Below are 12,820 nucleotides of genomic sequence, written 5' to 3' on the forward strand. Positions count from 1 at the left end.
TTTTATATATTCTTCTAGTAAGCATTCTTACTTGGATGTCTCACTGTCACTTCAAATTAACACAACTAAAACGAAATTTTTTAAGCAAAAAAGTGCCATTTTTATTCACACTCACACATTTTGTTTACATTTTCTTTCAAAAAATTTCATATGCTTATCCTTTGTTTCCATTGCCTCAACTTAGTCAAGGCCTTTATTACTAGAACCTGATTCACCTCTAAGTCTCCAGGCAAGTCTCTGTTTCATTTCATTCTGTATGCTATGCCAGCCTAGTAAAATCCCCTAAGTGCCACTCTGAATGCATCCCTCCCCTGAAACATTATTGTCTCCTTCTAAATTTGAGTTTTCTTTTCTTACTTTCAGTACCTTCTTTAAATTGCTCATCTCTTTCCTCCTTATTTCTCAGACTTCCTCCACTTAAACAATTTATTTTTTAATTTATTGATGAGAGAGAAAGAGAAAGAAACATTGATTTGTTGTTCCACTTATTTATGCATTCATTGGTTGATTTTTGTACATGCCCTGACTGAGGATCAAACCCGAAATCTTGGCATATCAGGCTACGCTCTAACCAATTGAGCTACTTAGCCAGAGCCTTCCACTTTAACTCAGTTTTCCTCTTGCAGAAAAATACACCACACTCACTTTCTGTGTGTCCTCATTCTCACTCTGCCTGAGCTCCTGTTTCTTTTGCCAGGAATTTTCTACTCTCAATCCTCTATGCTTATCCCAGTTTCATTTCTTGATATTCCTCCATCTGTACCCTGTGCTCAGGCCATGATAAACTGTTTTCAGTTCCTTAAACAACATCCAGCTTTCACTCCCTAACACACTATTTTCAAAGATGTCCCTACAACTCCTGACGTACCCATTCTTAAGAAATTCAGCACAGGTATTAACCTCCTGGCAAGCCTCCACTATCTTGTCACCCAAGAAAAGTCAAACAAACCCATGTGCTCCCACAGCAACTTGAATTTACCTTGGTTATATGTTACACTGGAGGCCCGGTGCACGATAATTCATGCACTTGGGTGGGGGGAGGGGGCTAAACCCGGCCTGCACCCTCTGGCAGCCCAGGAGCCCTCGGGGGATGTCCACCTGCCAGCAGGGAGCAGGCCTAAGCTGTCAGTTGGACATGCTTAGCACTGCCAAGGAGCCGGGAGAGGCTCCTACCACCGCCACTGCGCTTAAGCCGTCAGCCTGGCTTGTGGCTGAGCAGAGCTCCCCCTGTGGGAGCGCACTGACCACCAGAGGGCAGCTCCTGCATTGAGCGTCTGCCCCCTGGTGTTCAGTGTGCGTCATAGCAACTGGTTGTTCTCAGTTGTTCCATTGTTAGGGTCAATTTGCATATTGCGCTTTTATTATATAGGATTGCCTTAGTTGTTTACTTACATATCTATCCCCCACATTAGAGTCTGCATTTTTTTTGGATGTATGAAAACATCTTTAGTATTAATAAGTATTTGTTAAATGAATGAATGAGTGAAGTTGGGGTAATTGGAAAGCTTTCCCTTAGTTGCCTAGACAGAAACCTAGTTATTTAAGACAGTGTTTTAAAACTTTTAGCAATGAAATCCTGTTTCAAATAAATTTTATGCAGAACTTGAATAAATAAAACAGACAGTGGTATGTGATCATGTTCCTTTGTAGTGAGCAGACTGACAAGGTCAAGCAGATATAGCTCAACTTAAAGTTTTTGGTATTTTATAATGATAAAAGAAGATCTATATGTGTGCCTACTTTGTTTTTCATAATAAGAAGCCAGCATTATCAGTTTTGTCCTTAGTGGAATTGATCATTTCTAAGTCTGAAAAATTAGGTTCTCCATTAAAAATAAGTTAGGTTCTTTAGTGTTGCAGGCTTTTCTGACCAATATTAATCAGACTGGATCTATTTATGGAATCTCTTTATGATTGCAGTTACCTATAAAGAAGACTAATTTCTTTTTATGTAAGCCATCACTCAGTCTTTAGATGGTAATTAAAAATGCTCACACAAAAATATGTATATAAATGTTCATAGCAAAATTGTTCATAATAGCTAAAAGGTGGAAACAACCCAAATGTTCATAAACTAATGAATGGATAAATACAAGGTGGTATATCCATTTAGTGGGATATTATTTGACACAAAAAAGGGAATGAAGTACTCATACATGCTACTACATTGATGAATTGTGAAAGTGTTATGCTAAATGAAAGACACTAGTCACTATAGGTTACATATTGTATTAGTCCATTCATATGAAATGTCCAGAATGGGTAAATCTGTAAAGATAGAAAGTGGATAAGTGGTTGCATAGGGCTGGGAGGAAAAGAGGAATGATTGCTAATAGGTATGACTTTTATTTTGGGGATGATGAAAATGTTCTAAAATTGTGGCAATGATTACACAACTCTGTGACTATAATCAAAACCATTGGATTGTATACTTTAAATGGGTGTATTTTTGTGAACTTTATATATATTTTTTAAAATATATATTTTATTGATTTCAGAGAGGAAGGGAGAAGGAGAGAGAGATAAAAACATCAACGATGAGAGAGAATCATTGATTCTCTTGCCCCACACAGGGGACCAAGCCTTCAACCCGGGCATGTGCTCTGACCGGGAATCAAACTGTGACCTCCTGGTTCATAGGTCGATGCTCAACCACTGAGCCACGTGCCAGCTGGACATGTGAATTATATTTCAAGTAGAGGCCTGGTGCACAAAATTCGTGCACCGGAGCAGAGGGTGTCCCTCAGCCCAGCCTGCACCCTCTTTAACCTGGGACCCCTCAGAGAATATCCGACTGCTGGTTTAGGCCCGATCCCTGTGAGATCGGGCCTAAACCAGCAGTCGGACATCCCTCTCACGTATCGGGCCTGCTGGCTCCCAACCGCTAGCCTGCCTGCCTGCCTGATTGCCCTTAACTGCTTCTGCCTGCCAGCCTGATCACCCCCTAACCACTCCCCTGCCAGCCTGATTGACACCTGACTGCTCCCCTGCTGGCCCAGTAGCCCCCAACTGCCCTCCCCTGCTGGCCCTGTCCCCCCCCAACTGCCATGCCCTTCTGGCCCCGTCACCCCCAACTGCCATCCCCTGCCAGCCCAGTCACCCCTAACTGCCCTCCCCTGCTGGCTTGGTCGCCCCTCACTGCCCTCCCCTGCTGGCCTGGTCTCCCCTAACTGCCCTTCCCCACTGGCCTGATTGCCCACAACTGCCCTCCCCTGCTGGCCATCTTGTGGCTGTGGGCACTGCCATCTTTGAGGGCGTGGCAGTCAATTAGAATATTCCCTCCTTATTGGCTGTGGGCGCTGCCATCTTTGAGGGCATCACAGTCAATTAGCATATTCCCTCCTATTGGCTGTGGGTGCTGACATCTTTAAGGTCAGGGCAGTCAATTAGCTTATTTCCTCATTAGTTGTGGGCGCCGCCATCTTTGTGATGGCGTGAGGGTCAATTAGCATATTCCCTCTTTATTAGATAGGATGATGTTGTTAAAAAAGATGTACTGAGCAGTCTTTTAATGGGGTCTGATGCCACAGCTATATAGCTTTAGGCAGTTCTTGGTAATTAAAGAATTAATCTATTGTCTACACCCCCCACATACACCCCCCATTATTCGGTTATTTTCACCAGAAGGGAGACCATCGACCTATAAGCCAGATAGTCACTGTTCGATTCTTTTCAAGATACTGTGTCTTTCTTAAAGAATATAATGCTAACGTTAAAATAAAATGTAGTTGGAACTTTTTAGACATTTAATCTATTGAATACTAAAATAATACTAGATAATGTGAAACTTCAAATTGAAGCAGACAGCTTGCTATCAGCCCTTTAGGATTTTATGGACTGTTTTGGGGTTGATATCATTAATTATTTTAATTTCTCTTTTTCAATAGGTTACTACTGTTTTTAATGAAGTCACGTCATCTTTTGAATTAAATCTTCAAGTGTCACAGCAGTTAGATAGTAAACGACAGCAGGTCCAAATGACAATTACAGAGACCAACCAAGAGTGGCAAGTGTTGCAGTTGAGAGTGCATACTTTTGCTGCATGTGCAGTTGTGAGCCTGCAGCAGCTTCCGGAGAAATTAAATCCTATCATAAAACCTTTAATGGAGACAATTAAAAAGGAAGAGAATACACTAGTGCAAAACTATGCGGCTCTGTCTATAGCCAAACTACTTCAACAGTGCACAACGAGGACACCCTGTCCCAATTCAAAAATTATAAAAAACCTTTGTAGTTCACTTTGTGTGGACCCCTATCTAACTCCTTGTGTCACATGTCCAGTGCCAACACAAAGTGGCCAGGAAAATTCTAAAGGTATATATCTAAACTGTCATTTGGGATAGAGAAATAACCATTTAAATGTGTTTTCATTTACTTATAATTCAAGCACAAATTCCATTTTATGTTAGTGCTTTTTTCCATTTTGAGAGAATTTGCACATACTGCTAATAAAATCACAACCCTTTAAACTCAAATCAGCTATTCATAAAAGGTCTGATATTTAATATAAGATGACTGAAATCTGAGGTGTTAACCCTTCTCTTTCAACATCAGCAATATAGAATTTATTGTGAACTGGGGTTAGAATTTATTGTGAACTTTTATGATATCAAATGTTAACTGTAAGTTCTTCCTATTAAAGTCTGATTTCTCTAATTTTGTACATCTTATGAAATAAATGAACTTTATTACCTTTAGCAAATAATTACTAGCCAACTTTTCTGTTTTCATCTGGAGAATCTATATGGAAAACAAGAACTGCTCTCTCTAGGCTAGTCTCAAGGACCAGCGTTTTTTCACATGCCTTAGTCTTGTGTGATTTACTTATTCCTTTTGATAAGATTTTGGGAAAGCAAAGGTAATAAATTTATAACTTTGGCACATATAGGTCTTGAAAAGAAATCTGAACTGGAAGAGGAATGTGGTGGACATTTTGAATGTCAACATTATAAAAATGTGATAGGATAATTCCAATCGCCATCCCAACCCCAGTGTTATGTGAGGCACAGTATTTTGCAGGGTCAATGTTTCTGACCTAACTCTGGATATTTCTTATAGAGAGAACTTGCTTGCAATATGTTTTTAAAGTTTGTTTTTATGCCTAGGAAGAATCATTTTGAAAAATTAATATTCTTTACCTTGAAGGCCAGTTATTCTTGCATGTGGCAGTTATTAACATGATCCTACAACCTTGATTTTATTAAGTATGGACCTATACAGATATCAAAACATTTAAATTAATGTTCTAAATTACTGAGAATTTTGTTACCACTTCATTGTCTTAAGAAAATGTACTTGGCCTATAAAGATTGGAGACTTTAAAGACATAGTTTTAAAATATGTTTTATTTTTTTAGCAGAATGTATTTGGTCACCTATATTATGCTTAAAGGATTATGTAACTTTTTTTTCTTATTAGTATCCAGCTCCGAAAAAGATGGAATGCACCATACTGTCACCAAGCACAGAGGTATAATTACACTCTATAGGCATCAGAAAGCTGCTTTTGCAATCACAAGTAGACGAGGTCCTACCCCCAAAGCAGTAAAAGCTCAAATAGCAGATCTTCCTCCAGGAAATAGTGGAAATATCCTTATAGAACTTGATGAGGTAAATTCTTTTTTCTTTCAATACTCTGGTTTCTAAATGAATATCTTTCAGATTGATAGCAAAATTGTCAATTGTCATCTCGCCTTCCAGGATTGTATTTTTATATTTTTAAGCGAAAGAACTGGGATTAATAACCCTTTGGAGTATGCCAGCAACATGATTCAGAAAAACTGCAAATTTCTTCAAATTCTCATGCATCAAATTTTATCTGCCTAACTTTATCTCCCTAAGAGAGATACTTTCTTGGTACATACGTCTTCACAAATGTAAACTAATTCAGCTCCTATAGCAGTGACTGTAGAGTTGTTAAATAACAGTGAAAGCTAACTTTTCTCAGTCCTATCAGTGACAGGAATTATTGTTGATACTCAGAGGATAAATTGGTAAGTGTCAAATAATTGTCACCTATCTGACTTTTAGTCACCCTGGAATTTATTATATGTGTGAAGTGAGGGAGGGATCTAAATTTATTCTCCCGAATGAATAGCCAGTTATACCACTCTTGAATCCTTTCCTCCCTGATTTAGAATGGTACCCTCTGTTATATATCATGCTTCATATACACTATATGAAGATTTGTTTGGGTTTTCTATTCTTTATTGGTCTACTTGTTCTGCAGTATAATATTCTTTAACCCTTTTCAGTCCAATGTAGAGGCTGACTTGACAGACCAAGCGCTAGGAACAGGTCCAACATCGAGGCTGAGACACCGCAAACTGGTTCAACATTCATTCCCGTCAATTAATTTGGACCAGACTGTTTGAATTCCAAAAATAAAATTGGACTGCATAGGGTTAAAGATGATAAAAGTGGTTATTGAAAATATTAAAGTCACATTATTAATGAAATGAATGCTCTAGAGCTCTTTTGGTTGCAAAACAGGAACTTACCCAAATTCAGCAATAATCTATCAATACTAAAAGACATGTGTTTAATATATTTCTATAAAATATAGGCATTTTAAGTTTTAAAATAAAAATCTTAGCTTATTGTCTGTTTCTTTTGAAATACTCTGTCTTGGCCAGTGTGTTGTCCCGTGCACTGAAGGGTCTTGGGTTCGATTCCCGGTCAGGCCACTTACCCAGGTTGAGGGTTCAATCCCTGGTCACGGTGTGTATGGGAGGCAACTAATCAATGTTCCTCTGTCATGTTGATGTTTCTCTCTCTCATTAATGAGAAACATATCCTCAAGATTAAAATAAAATATTTTATGAACGAAGCTGATTATATTCTTCCAATAATAATTGTAGTAAAAAATTTACTATGATTTTTACGCTTATACCTCTATGGTGTGTATAGTTCTTCCACTTAAAAATAACTTGTGCCGCCAAACCGGTTTGGCTCAGTGGATAGAGCGTCAGCCTGCGGACTCAAGGGTCCCGGGTTTGATTCCGGTCAAGGGCGTGTACCTTGGTTGCGGGTGCATCCCCAGTGGGGGACGTGCAGGGGGCGGCTGATCGGTGTTTCTCTCTCATCGATGTTTCTAGCTCCCTATCCCTCTCCCTTCTTCTCTGTAAAAAAATCAATAAAATATATTTTAAAAAATAATAATAACTTGTGCCCATCTTGCATGGCTCAGTGGTTGAGTGTTGACCTATGAACCAGGAGTTCAGGGTTCTATTTCTGGTCAGGACATATGCCTGAGTTGCTGGCTCAATCCCTAGTAGGGGGTGTGCAGGAGGCAGCTGATGAGTGATTCTCTCACATCATTGATGTTTCTATCTCTCCCTTTCCCTTGCTCTCTGATATCAATTTAAAAAAATAACTCGTAAAACATATGTATCTTTCTGGGGCAACAGTTTTTTGTATTATAATAAAATTATCGCTAGGTGAGAAGTTACCTGTGGTTACATTAAATAGATGCTTTTATTCTATCCCTTAAACAAATATTAATAAGGACAGATCATTCTGTCTTCTAATCTTCTCTTTAGCAGATAAGTTTCTTTGGGGTAGGGGGAAGAAAAGTAGATCTTTTAGGACTATCTCTGAAAACAGCACATATTCTTCTATTCCTTATTCCCAACCCAAAAAAAAGTATTTTGCTTTGGATGGAAGACATCTAGTTTGGATTTTATGCCACTGTAAATTTAATTATTAAAAAATATTTAGCCCTAGCCAGCTTGGCTCAGTGGATAGAGCGTCAGCCTGCGGATTGAAGTGTCCCAGGTTCGATTCTGGCCAAGGGCACATGCCTGGGTTGCGGTCTCGATCCCCAGTAGGGGGCGTGCAGGAGGCAGCTGATCAATGATTCTCTCTCATCATTGATGTTTCTATCTCTCCTCTCCCTTCCTCTCTGAAGTGAATAAAGAAATATATTTAAAATATATATATTTATAATGGTAACACTGAATTCTTAGGTGGTTACTTTTATATTCTCTTAATGAAATTTCAAATGCATTATACTTTTTTGTGAAGTTCTGTTTAAAACTAACATTTAATTGTAGGCCCAGAAACCTTACCTGGTCCAACGGAGAGGAGCTGAATTTGCCTTGACAACTATAGTGAAGCATTTTGGTGGTGAAATGGCCGTGAAATTGCCACATCTCTGGGATGCTATGGTTGGTCCATTAAGGAATACTATCGACATAAATAATTTTGGTGTGTACATATTTATCTGAGTTGGAATTTTGACAAATGTCAGTGTATATTTATTACATATATTCTTATAAAAACGCCTATACCTGTTTATCTCAGACTTGCTGTTAACTTTTCAGATGGAAGGTTGGTAGAAGCATTTATTTTAATTTATTTTCATTTTGTATATTTTTTGCTTTTTTTTCTATTATATGTTTAGAAAGATATTTGGAATGGGTCAGTCATTATGTTAAACTTTTTTTAGTTGCTTTAAGTGTATCTTAGCACTTAAATTAAGGCATGGCATTTAATTTGACACTGAAAAGGCAAAATCACTTTCCCATGGTAACTGGGGAGGTATTAAAATTTTATGTGGGCTCTAGATTTTGAAAAATTATTTACAAGGTGATATGCACTGAAATCAATGTATTTTAATAGATGGAAAGTCTCTCCTGGAAAACGGAGATGGCCCTGCTCAAGAATTGGTGAATTCTCTGCAAGTTTTTGAAACGGCAGCAGCATCAATGGATTCTGAGCTTCATCCTTTGGTAATTAACTAATGCAAGTGTAGTTTTCTTCTATTAAAACAAGTGGCTTTATATAAAAGTCTTATGGCTGGAAAATTGCAATTTGATGCCATCCCTAGTAATTGCATTTTCTTTTATATGGTGTGTCTAGATTCCTTATTGACAGTACAGTTCTTATGGGATTTGAGGCAGAGTTGAGTACATGAATGATAGGAAACCTACTCAGGGACCTTTGAATACAGGGCAGTAGGGACAGATCTCTGATGACACAGAAGTTGGATATAAACAGGAAAGAAAACTGCAGCCTATTCATTTTTACCACCTTAATAATATAGGTTTAAGAAAGGAAGAGCACAGGTAATAAAACTTTTTCTCAAGATAAGTGTAAAGGTAGAAGGAAGTTACCTGGACAAGATGAAATTAGTGGCAAAGACAGAACACTAATTTGAGTTTTTTGACTATTAAAAAATTTCTTATAAAATATTGGGACAGAGGGAGGAGGAAAATAGAGTTAATTACCTGACTTTTCCATTGAAGAAAGTATTATTTTTTCCACATAGCTGCAATAGGAAGCTCTCTGCAATTTACAGGGTGCTAACTCCAATTCTCTACTTACAGCTAATGGAAAAGGGAGAATCTAGGAGAGAGTAGACAAGAATGAACTTTTTCGCCCTGGCCGGCTTGGCTCAGTGGATAGAGCGTCGGCCTGCAGACTGAAGGGTCCCAGGTTCGATTCCAGCCAAGGGCACATGCCAGGGTTGCAGGCTCGGTCCCCAGCGGGGGGCATGCTGGAGGCAGCCAATCAATGATTCTCATCATTGATGTTTCTATCTCTCTCTCCTCCCTTCCTCTCTGAAACCAATAAAGAAATATATATATATATATATAAAAAAAAGAATGAACTTTTTCCTTTTATACAGTAATAAAGTATGTTCTTTTATTTGTTAAATTTCACTGATTTATCATTAGTAAAGAATCCATCCATATGTTGTTACCCCCCACGTTCAACAATATGCATTCACCTGAAATTAAAGGCTAGTCTGTTCAGCAGGTATCTGGCTTTCACCAACATCAATCCTGGCGTTCAGTGCAGCATGCATTTAATAATGGCATATGTCTTGCTGTTGTGGTCATAACACTATGGTATGCCAGGAAGTTAAAGTGGAAAATGCACGTATCAAAGTATGGTGCCTAGAACAAAATCAGGATCACTCAACCCAGTGGATAAAAAGTATGTGCTTAAACCTAAGCTAATGCTACAAGATTTGGAGGGGGTTGGTAATGTGTGGTGTCATTTTCCCAGCCTCAGTAGGAGAATCTTGGCAATACCTTTTGATGTGTTCCCCTATTAAATTTTTTTAAAAATATACATTTTTTCTTTATATTTTGAGAGAGAGGAAGGGAGAGGGAGAAAGAGAAACATTGATGTGATAGTGGAACATCCATCAGCTGCCTCCTGCACAACCACTCCCACTGAGAATTGAGCCCGCAATTTGGGCATGTGCCCTGACCTGGAATCGAAGCAACAACTTTTTGGTGCACGAGATGAAACCCAACCAACTGAGCGAGGACTCCCCTGTTAATTTTTGAAATAATTGTACACTCCCTGATAACTAAAAGAAGATATTGAGCAGGGAAGTTCTGCACCTTTTCTTTCTAAAAGAGTTATACCTTAGTTTGGATTTACATTAGTTTCTTATTGAGGATATTTTGACAGTAATGGTTTGAGAATGTCTTGGATTTAGAGTCACTTTGGCATTTGAGAACCTTTGAATGTGGACTATTATAGTTATATTTTAAACAGTACATTTCCTAATGAGTATTTTTATTGTTTTAAACTTTTTTTTAGTTGGTACAGCATTTGCCTCATCTCTATATGTGCCTTCAGTACCCCAGCACTGCAGTGAGACACATGGCTGCTCGTTGTGTAGGAATCATGAGCAAAATCGCTACCATGGAAACAATGAATATTTTTTTGGAGAAAGTTCTTCCATGGCTGGGAGCAATTGATGACAATATCAAGCAAGAGGGTGCAATTGAAGCACTTGCCTGTATCCTTTTTTATTTTTACAAAATGTTCAGCAATTATATTTATTTTATTTAAGGATGGCTAAAATAAAATCGATTTATTCAAGTAAATTTGTTCCAAAAAGAAAACTGCCTTTTTACATTCTATTTTGAAGAATTTTTTATTATAGTATAAATACATTAAAAATATATTTACATTTTATTGTGAAAATTTTTACACAGAAAGTTTTGCAGAATTGCTATTTTAGGAAATCTTTTCAATAGGCAAAAATAATTGTATGTACTTTATGAACTATATATATGGTTTATAATTAATACTTCATTAATATTAATCAGATATTAAGGTACTTCTTATATTATAAAACATTTTGTTCATTACTTGGGTAGAATATGACTACATGTTCTAAATTACTGGGAATATACAGGCAAAGCTCTTTGCTAAAAGGATATGGCATCTACTGACATTATTTAATTTGAAGTACCTGATATTTCTAAGAGCAAGAAAGATGAATGGAGATCAAATCTGTAGAAAGTCAGGTTCAGAAATGCTGAATATTGCAGGGGAACTAAACTTACTGGGCCTGTTATGTCGAATTTATGATTGTCAAGATCTTGATGGGAAGTTTAGAATTAATCATTGAGCATTGTGCTCCCTGCTTAAAATGTAACTCACTTTATTTTGGTATTGGAAGTCTAGAAACTTGATAGTATAGGAATGAAAAAATCTTATTAGTAAAACTTCCTCCAGCCAACCTCAGATGGAAACATGATTTTATATTCTTAATCATGAGAAAATTACATAATGTTTACAAAGAGCAACAGTGTGCAAATGCTGTTATAAATGAATCATAGACCTTGAGGGACAGTCTAGTCCAGTGATGGTGAACCTGTGACACGCGAACTCATTTTTTTTATTTTTCTTTGTTAAATGGCATTTAAATATATAAAATAAATATCAAAAATATAAGTCTTTGTTTTACTATGGTTGCAAATACCAAAAAATTTCTATATGTGACACGGCACCAGAGTTAAGTTAGGGTTTTTCAAAATGCTGACATGCCGAGCTCAAAAGGTTCACCATCACTGGTCTAGTCCCTCAAAACACAGATGAGAAAATGAGGAACTGTCTTAGAAGTTACAATCTTGGTGTATCCGTTTGCAAAAACATCTAAGAACCATTTGGAAATTCCCTTAATAACTTACTCAGGTGTAATGGAACAACTGGATGTTGGTATTGTTCCATATATTGTCCTTTTAGTTGTGCCTGTGTTGGGAAGAATGAGCGATCAGACAGACAGTGTAAGATTCATGGCTACGCAGTGCTTTGCAACCCTAATTAGACTCATGCCACTTGAGGTAAGTAGAAGACACTTGGTTTATGGACTTACAGGATATGTCAAGTTTTCAAAAATAATGTTGAATATGTTTGTTATAAGCATTAAGAAATTTATACTTTAATGGGTAACTTTTTTAAACAAGAGTTTTAAGTAAAACTATGGTTCCTAAAAGACTAATTCATTAATGCTGTTCTAGAAATAGTATTATTTATAAGTATCCCTATAACATCCATGTAAAGATTCTATGCTGAAGTTTACATGAAAAGTAAATTTGAGAGATGATAATTGAAAATGTAAAGCAATTGAAGTCTCTGTGGGAGTATGGAGAAACAGACTTGAAGGACTGAAACTGGAGAATTTTGGAGTATATTCATGGGACAGAAATAATATATGTGGCCAATCAGGAAATAATGGCTTGAAGCAAGGGAAGTACCAGAGCCCTGCCCACCAAGCCCCTTAATATATTTTGGTGGGATCCTTATAAATAAGTAGATATACAGTTCATTCATGTTATAATATGTATCAATACTTCAGTTTATTTGTGAAAACAGCTACCTCAGAACCATTCGGAAATTTCCGTAATAACTTACTCAGGTGTAACAGAACAACTGGATGTCCGCGTTATTCCATATATTGTCTATGTATAAATGCTTCCTTTTTAATGGTTGAATAGTACTCCATTGTATGGACATACCACCATTTCTTTATTCATTCCGCAGTTGATAGACAGCTGGATTGTTACCAGC

General features: G+C 37.4%; 1 protein-coding gene across 1 annotated transcript in view; it reads left to right on the top strand.

Annotated features, from left to right (window-relative positions):
* BTAF1 (B-TFIID TATA-box binding protein associated factor 1) overlaps positions 1-12,820 on the top strand; it is a 110,533-nt gene that overhangs the window by 73,702 nt on the left and 24,011 nt on the right. The window contains exons 20-25 of the mRNA XM_081104322.1: positions 3,887-4,313; positions 5,418-5,608; positions 8,053-8,206; positions 8,621-8,730; positions 10,559-10,760; positions 11,945-12,093. Coding sequence (XP_080960448.1) covers positions 3,887-4,313; positions 5,418-5,608; positions 8,053-8,206; positions 8,621-8,730; positions 10,559-10,760; positions 11,945-12,093 — 1,233 coding nt within the window. The remainder of the gene's footprint in view (positions 1-3,886; positions 4,314-5,417; positions 5,609-8,052; positions 8,207-8,620; positions 8,731-10,558; positions 10,761-11,944; positions 12,094-12,820) is intronic.

This window comes from Myotis nattereri (assembly GCF_964212035.1).
Source record: "Myotis nattereri genome assembly, chromosome: 13".
NCBI lineage: Eukaryota > Metazoa > Chordata > Mammalia > Chiroptera > Vespertilionidae > Myotis > Myotis nattereri.